The sequence below is a fragment of the Halyomorpha halys genome, unplaced genomic scaffold, assembly GCF_000696795.3.
Source record: "Halyomorpha halys isolate HHAL.00 unplaced genomic scaffold, Hhal_1.1 Scaffold689.1, whole genome shotgun sequence".
Classification (NCBI taxonomy): domain Eukaryota; kingdom Metazoa; phylum Arthropoda; class Insecta; order Hemiptera; family Pentatomidae; genus Halyomorpha; species Halyomorpha halys.
In genome coordinates, this window is record NW_027113663.1 from 264164 (window position 1) to 274121 (window position 9958).

The window sequence follows — 9958 nt, forward strand, 5'->3', positions numbered from 1 at the left end:
TTCTGGGAGGAAGGAATTAAAAAATTACCTGAAAGATGGCGTCATGTAATAAATCAAAATGGGTCATATATAATTGATTAAAAATATTTACAAGAATCTGCAGTTTTTATTGAAATGCCAGTAAAACATGAACTTATTTTACAACCCTATATTTCAAGCTATACAGTTCTAGTGCACAATGAACTTTGTCAGAAAATGGACATAAATTTTGATCTAGAGTTGCACAAATATACATTAAGCTCACCAATGGTACAATTTTGTCACTTATATTATAAGTCCTCTGAAGTGAATATTGCTACTTTGAAGGAGATAGAAAAACAGCATTGCAAATGAATCCACCTTGACTAAGACATGATTTTTAATTGTTGGTTTAAAAAAAAAAAAAATAGAGAAACTGAGCAATCCATTTATTTTGAAGAATAAAGAACAGGTAATATTTTACACATTCAGAACTACATCACCCAGAGTATAACATATTTTTTACTTCTAAGGTTTATTTAATTCACTTTATCGTAGTAAAATGCTTTACTGTATAGCAGTTATATTTCAACAATGTCCAAATTTTAAGAAGAAACAAATGCAATTCAAACAGACCACATAAATTTGTAAGTACAAAATAAAATTAAAAACTGTATTTTAATGAAATAAGTAATATTATTACCCGTTCATAGATAACTTTATGAGTATAATTATGGAATTCTTCAAACGATACAGAAAATTGACTAAACATATCTACTTCTAAAATGAAACAATTTTGTCTTGGATTTGTATTTATAATTCTAGATGATGTTAATATCAATAAAACCTCCATATTGAAAATTTATAATACAGACTAAATGCTAAGTATATATTACATCGTACTAATTTTAGTAAGGATAGCTGATAGTTAAATCTGACAACTAAAATCAAGACAAAACAAAGATTTACAACAAATTACATACAATCATAAATATAAGAAATTAAATATACAAATATACTTTACAAAGTAAGGTGTTTAAACAAATATATACATAAATGCAATTACATAATTACACACAATCGATTTTAAAGTTAAAAGAAAAAAAGTGATCTGACCTAAAAATAAATGAGCACATCTCAAAAGAATATATATGAAGAGTTGTTTAAAAAATAATGAGGGACTAAACTTTTATTGCAAGTTATTTACAATGGATGAATTATTCCTATAACATAGGAATTGGTAAATACAGCTCTTGGCAGAGAACAAAGGGTGCTTTTATTCTGAACACGACCAGAATACAAAGGAAAATAAAGAAAATTAGTAGGTCCTCCTTTATATAGATAGATACGCAGAATACACCATCTGTTCATACAAAAAACAAATCAATAAATAATTAGGTACAAAGTTAATTTTTTATTTTAGTGTAAGACTCATTTTTATGCCCATATTTTAAGATTCAAATGGAATTTTCAATTAGTAACAAAATAAAGTTGAAAGTACAATAACTTTTAAACACCCAATATATATAACATCAATAGAAATAATATCACAAATCTGATCTCAAAAGAATAAGTCATGTTAGAAAACTTATAAATAAAAAATTTAATTAAATTATTTTATTATTGTGAGGAAACAAAAAAGATAACATTAACAACTTAATGAGAGTTTGTTTCTTGTTCTGAGAAAATTTGATTTTTAAGTGAATTCAGCTCATTTATCATTTTTGATAATGACATCTTAAGTGATTAAAAGGTTAAATCCACACTATGAATAATCATCAGGGTCACTTTCCTCAGCAGATTTTTGCATTGAAGCAATCTTTGCTGCTTCTTGTAACTGAAGCCATTGCTGTTGGTCGGCCTGAGCTTGTTCTTCTCTAGCCTACAATGGTCAAAGACAAATAAAATATTATTACCATATATTTAACAAGAATATTCCAGTATAATGTTAAATATAGAATGAGAGTAACTTCTAACTTTCAATATAAAGATATTGAAACTTCTTAATATCTTTAATGGGATTTTAATTTAGAAGAATATTTAGTAATATGAAATTTTAACACCATACTGATCTATAAAAATATATGTATTAACTTTCAAGTGAAGCATTATTCTTCTTCACAAATAAGTACCCCTGATTTGAAAGTTCCCTCAATCATATAGGCTAAGGGTGTGTAAGGTATTAAAACAATTAAAACCCAATGAATTAACAAGGGCTCTGGTAATTATAGCATTAGTTTTTCTTTAGGTTTATTTTGAAACAAACAGAAATTCTCAACCCTTAAAAATCTTCAACAATAAGATCTCTAGTCTAGCATTGAAATCATTTTTGCACAATGCTTATTAAAGCCTACTTAATAAACTTTAAATAGAACCACATAAAAATTCAAGTATTACAAATAAATATATAAGAAGATGGTCAGGGTTGCGGTCTTCTTCTTATATGTCAATTTTTACGATCAACTATATATACATAAATTACAAATAAATGTTACAATTTTGTTATAAACTAATGTGGACCAAGATTTTCAAAGCTTAATAATAAACTTCAAAATATTTAAAGGCATTTCCTGCAATAAAATGGTAAACCAAAACATGGATAACAAGGGAAGATAATGATTTGTAGCATCCCTTATATATGGGGTAATATTCTAACAAGCCGGTTCCTGATACCATAGCATACCAACACTTAATCGGCAATTTTAATGGCTTTATTGAGTGCTACTAATATAGTTGTATGTTTATATAAAGTAACATATATTATTATGAGAAAAAAAAAAACAGTGTTTTAAGATTGGTCACCAGATTATCAATGGTATTCATCATTATCATCGTAGTTTAACATGTTATATGGAAAAAGTTGGTTTAAATGAAGAAATATTTTCTTCTTTTAGCATGTTAAAATTAAATATCATTTAACATGGTTGAGAGTCTGTTAATAGGTCAGCTAAATAGGGAATGACGTCAGGCAACATACCAGATGAGCTTAATACCATTTTGTCTGCTGTCGTTTTGATAGGTTAGTTTCTGGTACTTCGTGTTTGGTTTGTGTTGTTTTTTAGCTCTAATAAAATAATGGAATAATCTCTGATCGCCAAAAGGCTGGGAAAATTGTATTATGAGTAATAGGATAAAGTTCAGAAGGGTAGTACATCACCAAACAGACATCAGCTCAGTGAAGTCAACATAAATGACAGATTAAGTTACTAGAAATAATATTGAAAAATCTTGAACCATAACTTAGAATCTGAAATATTGAGATCATATTTTGTGGTCTCCAGGAACAATTATGTTTTGAGTACAACAAAATAAATTTTTTGTGTAACTTATTAACATTAAAATACATAATATAATGATATGCTACTTCTATTTCCCTTCATAGAATATAATTCCTGGTAATAATCTTCAAGCAATTTTCAGATATAATGTTAACAAAATAAAGTAATTTACCTTGGCAAATAGAGCTTGCTGTTGCCGAAGCAATTCTTCTTCTGGAATTCCAAGATTTTCAAGCCTCATACTTTGTCTTCTTCTTTTAGCAGCGACTTCTTTGCAGTCTTGTAAAACAGCTTCTGCTTCAGATCGATAATCACCAAAACCAAGCCTATCTAAAGCTACAAAAAAATTTACACCAATTGTTGATTTGTATACATATACATAAATATTTTTTTCAGATCTTATAATTAACATATTAAGACATGAATAGAAACTGAAATACCAGCTCATAGCATCAAAATAGGTTATCAGTAGATCATTCTACTATTACTTGCATTCTTATGTGAAGTGAATGAATCTAAAAAAGCAATTGATAAGAAGAACTGAATATAAATATTAACATAGATTGAATTTTTAAAAATATTTTTTAAGGCATTAGTTAAAAATTAATAGAGAAAAATAAATTGTTTCTTATGTCTTAACCTAAAGCTATTTATTAAACTTTATAATTACGAAAGGTTCAGATAGTGTAAGTATAATAACTTCATAAGGAGTTAAGTTTACCTCTGGAGCAAGAATAGGTAACAAATTATTGTCATGATAATGTAGACAATTTATCAAAATGAAGTGCTCTACTATGTATACAATGTAAACATCAAATTAGCATTAGATTTTATAAATCTATTGTGGATCTGTTACCGACATTAACTGTATGAAATAGTAACTACTACTGAAGAAAAGGAAAGTAACACATATAAAAACAAAATAATACACTGTTACACAATTTATTAAAAACACTAAAAGTCATAGTAATTCATGATAGTTAATAAAACAAACTTTTGAATGTGACTTAAAAATAAACTAAATAATATAAAAAATCAATATGGTAAAAAAACTTTAAGACATGATATATTGAGATAATTATAAGAAGATGAATGTATTATTGGCATATTTAAAACTGTCACTATTCAAAATAATCCTAAAAGAGGTATAAATCATGCCTTTTAATTATGTCCTGGATCTAAAGTAGTTGTCATCGCCTAGAAACAACCAAGTTATTTTTTTAAAAATTCTAAAAAACTTCTATTAACATCAAATAATAAAGCAGATAAGATATATAGAGAGAACTAACAAGATTGATAGTAAATATGTCAAATTGAAGATTTCAATAGTTATCAAGGAGAGAAAAATAAAAGTTTAATACAATCAAATAACTAAGGAAAAAAGAATATCATATTTTAGCATTATTAAAACTCAGCAACAATAAACAGGAGTGGCTAATAAACATTTTAATGTAAACAATATACAGAAGGGATACCAATAGCTGCCACTACTTGAATGTAAGGCCAAAAAATCATAATAGAATATTATTATACAGTATACATAATAAGCAACTAACATCAGACTTAAAATAGCCATATACTACAAATTTACATAAAGAGGCAGTTTCATCACTTACAATAAAGTCGTCAAGCCTATTAACAATGAAAGGGCTTTGTTGTTAGTAACAAACGAAAACTATTAAATTACAAACAAACAGAAATAAAGTTTACTACATACCTTTCAGGACATGTTCAGCATTTATAGTTTTCTTTCTACTTAAGTTACAAATTTCATTGGCTTCAGAAGCTATCAAATGGATAAATTCCGTACAGCAATTTAAAATCAACTCCCTTGACTCATTAGCAACTCTAACTGTAGGAATTAACTCCTTGATCATTTTGTTTATGGAAGCTCGAGGTAGAGTTAGTTCATCATCTTCAACAGGGACACTTGTGCTGGACATAATGTTTGTTGATGTTCATGGAATTAAATCTACAACAAAGAAGAATGACATTACTCAAAATGACAATCCAAATTAATGAAATCAAGTAACTTTACATTAACCATTTAATCTTAGCATATGAAGGCCACTTAAATAATAAAACAACGGTTGACCTTTCATAAATAGTGGCTACATTTTAAAATCGACAATAAAAAAGATAACGAAGAAAATATCAATAACACAATGATTACAAAAACAGTAAAATGGCTACAAACCGTTAGTTAACAATCGGATAACACCAAAGTAACAGGCGTTAAGGCAGTCTGACTGTTGGTGTCAACTTGTTTACAAAATTTAACCAGATGTTACAAGTTTAAAGTTTACCTCATCCGATACAGCTGGTAATCAGTGTAGCCAAAACAACTATTACAACACTTGTACTTATTGTTATGAACTAAACATATTTTTGTAGCTAATAAATAGAAACTCACTAAAGTATAGAATAGCAATGGTATTGATCATTTGTAAATATTTTATTGTTCAAAATAATTATGAAGGTGTAGACGTTTAAAATGAACTATCACTCAAAACGGGTTACAATCGGGAAATGTGTTCTCTCAAAACAGGGATACCCAGAAGGGGTGCACGGTAAAGTTACGCCATTAGTTTTTTTGTGGAGGGGAGATCTTTTTACGGTATTAAAAATTTTGGAGGGAACCACATTATTGTGCGGTTTCAATTTGACGGAACCTACAAACCAGAGAACAATGAACATTAACATTAACACAAAAATTAAAACACCGAAATCTATTCTTAATAAACCAATAACAAAATATATGGATCTATTTTTTAATGAATTAGTGAGGGCAATAAAATTTCTTGGAAGGGACGCCATTGGGTAAGAGGGATACCCCTTTTCACAAATGACAAAATGACAATTTTTGAATATTATTTATAAGTTATAATGAGGCATATTACCTTCTCAAATTATTACAAATACTACACAATCAATTTTATAATAAAATTGATGGGATGTGTTGATATTTTAAGGGCCGGTATTTATAAGATCTCGCGTTTAGTTAGTAACACGTTGGAAGTGATAGTGTATCATATCATAGCCTGCGAAGCACACTTTATTTATGCAAGAATTTACTTGCAATAGATAATTTAGTGTACGAAAGTGAATTAATTTCCAAGTTGATCAGGTTTTACAAAGTAATGGTCGATCTAAGTAAAATTTCGTTGTTATTGCTATATTTCACATTTTCCATCCTCTTTTTTAAATAAACAATTGCTGAAATAAAATCAGTCGTAAGTTATTACTTGGATAAGAAAATAACATTTATGTTGTATACAGTGGTATTTATTGATTTATTTATTTCGACTACTACGGTCATTTACACTGGATTTACAAAGTTAGTAGATTATAGTTTACAAATTCACAAAGATACAATTACAAAGTGAGAAAGTTACAATTACAATTTACATTTTACAAAGTTACATTAAAATTTACAGAGTAAATTACTATATTAAATTATGCATCCACTTATACATGCTGGCATTACAGTTATCCTGTATGTAACCACAGTTATTAACGATTTATAAAAAGTGAAAAAGTTTTGTCGCTATGGGATCTTTTCTCAGCATCTCTAAATCTGAAGAGAATTGGTGTGATTCGTGAGCAATACATTCAGTGAGAATGTGCCTAACGGCGAGATCGTTTCCGCCGTAGCAACACATCCGTGCATTTCCTTTTTCATGAGATGACCGTGGGTAAGTCGAGTATGGCCTATCCATGGTTAGAACATCTCTCCGTAGCAGATTCCAGTTTCTGGTTGGACATTTCACTGTTAGCTAGACCATTCTTAACTTTTTGCCTCTCATGGTAAACCATTAATCTTGCCACTCTTATAATTTAATTTCTTTGATCCATAAAATAACATCTTTGCATGTTGATGATGTTAGGACTTGACCTGTCTTTATAGCTAGTCTTTCCTGCAAGTCTGTATTTTCATTCCTGTGTTGAAAATGGATCTTTTAATGATTTGAGGGCAGGTTCCGAGTCAGACCAGATGACCGAGCGGGGCAGTTAAGAGGGATTTTGCAAACTGCGCGATTGATTCCGAAGAGCTCTGCAGTGTACATCGAAGTATATGGTTGTAACGAAAATAAGAGGATGTGATTGTCTGGAACGACAGGAGTGCCTATTCCTTTCGACTGTTTTGGAATCATCTGTAACTATGAAGTTCCATGATAGTTAGTTTTAAATTGATTGAAATAATATAATAATTGGAGTAAATTGCGGCTGAAGTAGTTATTTTTGACAGTTGGGAGGGGTAATAACCATGGTTCTACCTGTGAAGTATATAATGATATAACATCATTATAAAATGTTTTATTACCATGTTTTTTATTACTCAATTCCCAATCCATTTTTCTTCTCCACACACAAAGAATAAAATTCAGTATCATTCTATTAGTTCTGACAAAATTTCTAATAATCACAGAATAGTCACCTAGACTGAAGGCTTATCTCTTTGTGAGAGCTTTATAAGAGCTGTGAGAGTCCATTAAAATTTAAGTTAATATAGAAGTGATTGCAAATCAATTTATTTCAATGGATTCTAATGCAAACGTACGTGGGATCATCGATTTCGATCTTACTTTTTTTGGTGATACTAGCTTGAAAAATATTAGACAAGTATCCAAGAGTAAGAACCAAAATGCGCCCTAGAAGGAGCCGAGAAAAAAAAATTTACATTGTTTCAGAATTTTGTTTAGAGTTGTTTGCTATACAAGTATTTAATGATTATTAGATACCAGTCGATTTGTTTTTTCCAGTAGAACAAGAACAAAAAGGTTGTTGCTTACATTAAATGAGCTTAAGTGAATAAAAAAAATACAAAAACCGAAAGTCGCTTCCAATGAAGTAGACAAAAAAAAAAATTAGTTTAGAAAAAATTAAATCAGATTCGTTCTTTGCATCTTTTTAAACACTCGAAAAATTATAAATTTTTGGGCTCGACTTCTGGAAGATCCTTTTTTTATGCCGATGTCCGTTGTTCACGAAATAAAATCATAACTATCTAGAGCCGGTTTTTGGAATTAGCTGTACATTTTAGCTTGTTTGATTCTATTGACAATACTTTTTTTTTTAATTTTAAATCCGGAAACAAATCGAATGGTATATTATTTCCTCCATATGCCAAAATGATAAATTAATTATTAAAATAATTTAGCCCGGGTGAACATGCAAAATGAGATACAATCTTTTTTATGTTAAAATAAATTTGATATTCGTTTTTCGCACATAAAAAAAACAAACCTTAAATTCGAATTTGGATAGTAATCGAAAAATATACTTCTGGGGCCTTTTAGTATATTTTTCGATTACTATCCAAAAATATGTATTTCAGGGGTCTTCGATTTGGTTTCAGAAATCACAAAAACACAATTATCTCAAGACGACGTTGCTAATTTACAGGGAACTTGAGAGGGGCTTAAGGCCATCTAAGCTACAAGCAATGGTATAAACAGTACCGTCGTAAACAAGTTAGAATCGGAGATATAAAATAAAACGTTCCAGTACATTTATAAAAGGAAACGCTCGAGAACATTTTCTTGAATTGAAACTGTTTTATCCACCATTAAATCAAAAAGATTAGATCTGAAAAATTCCACTATTTTAAGAAGCAGCACTAAAACACAAACTTTTATTTTTTCTGAAAAGAACACAAAAATGATTATTTTGTATCTTCAAAATAGCCGCCATTTTTTTCTCCAACCAGAATTTGTCATTAATTTTGACTTTTAATGTTATAGTTTTTTCATTAAAGTAATAAAAAACTGGGTTGAAATAGTCTATTTTTTTTTCTCCTCTAGAGTTATAGAATTAATTAATGCATCAACAATTAGCTGCCTAAACGAAAATATTCAAACGTTTTAATTGATTCGGCGTTATTTTACTTAATGAGTTTCTTTTCGGTACTTGTTTTAACTCGGTGAATTTATCTTCATATTAATTAATTCTAAACTTTAAAAAGCTAATAAACGATTATAATTTTTTTAACTCTATTAAACTGTCATAATTTTTTGCACCAGTATTAGGCAGGAAAATATATCGATAATCCTAAATCATGAAATAAATTCATTAATCATTGCTCTTTTTTTTAAAAAAAAAGGTTTATAAAATATTGAAAGATCTGTTTTTTATAGCCTCGTATACGCATCAGACTTCATTACCCGACATCACCATCTCAATTTTAATCCTTTTATAATTATACCAACTCCAACATAGAAACTTTGAATAATGCTAATTTACAAAAAGTTGTTTTACTGATTTATTGAAACTCATAGTCTGTCGCAATTTGACAAAATATCAAATAATTATAGTCTTAAGCGGATGTGTTTACTACTGAAAAAATTAGCTTTTTGACGGCATCTTTTTTGTGTTAAAATCAAAACCTACTACATCCAATATAATAATATTAATCGTTCCTACATATAATAGAAAGTGCCTAAAGAATGATTTAAAATAAAAAGTTATATACCATCAAACTGCTGCCTTTGGCAGATCTCAGGCAGGAAGAAAAAAAGACCTATTTCACCCCAATTTTTGATTACTTTAATGAAAACTATGTACCAGGTCATTCAAAAAGTCCTGTCGTTTTTTGGGGGAAATTATAAATAAATAAATATTTTCAAATAATCACCTTTATTCATCAAAATATCCACCGTTACAGTCGGTAACCTTCTCCCAACGAGATGGTAAAGCCCAAATTCCTTCCTTAAAAAACTGTT

At 28.9% G+C, this 9958-nt stretch overlaps 1 protein-coding gene across 3 annotated transcripts; it reads right to left on the reverse strand.

Annotated features, from left to right (window-relative positions):
* Positions 1-392: 392 nt before the first annotated feature.
* NC2beta (negative cofactor 2beta) lies at positions 393-5797 on the reverse strand. Of its 3 annotated transcripts, none has more exons than XM_014428042.3 (4): positions 5650-5797; positions 4954-5208; positions 3409-3572; positions 393-1840 (listed from the first exon to the last, which is right to left on the reverse strand). In XM_014428042.3, the coding sequence occupies exons 2-4, from the start codon at positions 5177-5179 to the stop codon at positions 1724-1726; spliced, it is 507 nt and encodes a 168-aa protein (XP_014283528.1). In that variant the 5' UTR covers positions 5180-5208; positions 5650-5797; the 3' UTR covers positions 393-1723. The 3 variants fall into 3 exon arrangements, with proteins under 3 accessions (XP_014283528.1, XP_066907160.1, XP_014283527.1); XM_067051059.1 differs by lacking the exon at positions 5650-5797 and adding an exon at positions 5543-5630; XM_014428041.3 differs by lacking the exon at positions 5650-5797 and adding an exon at positions 5434-5586.
* Positions 5798-9958: the final 4161 nt, after the last annotated feature.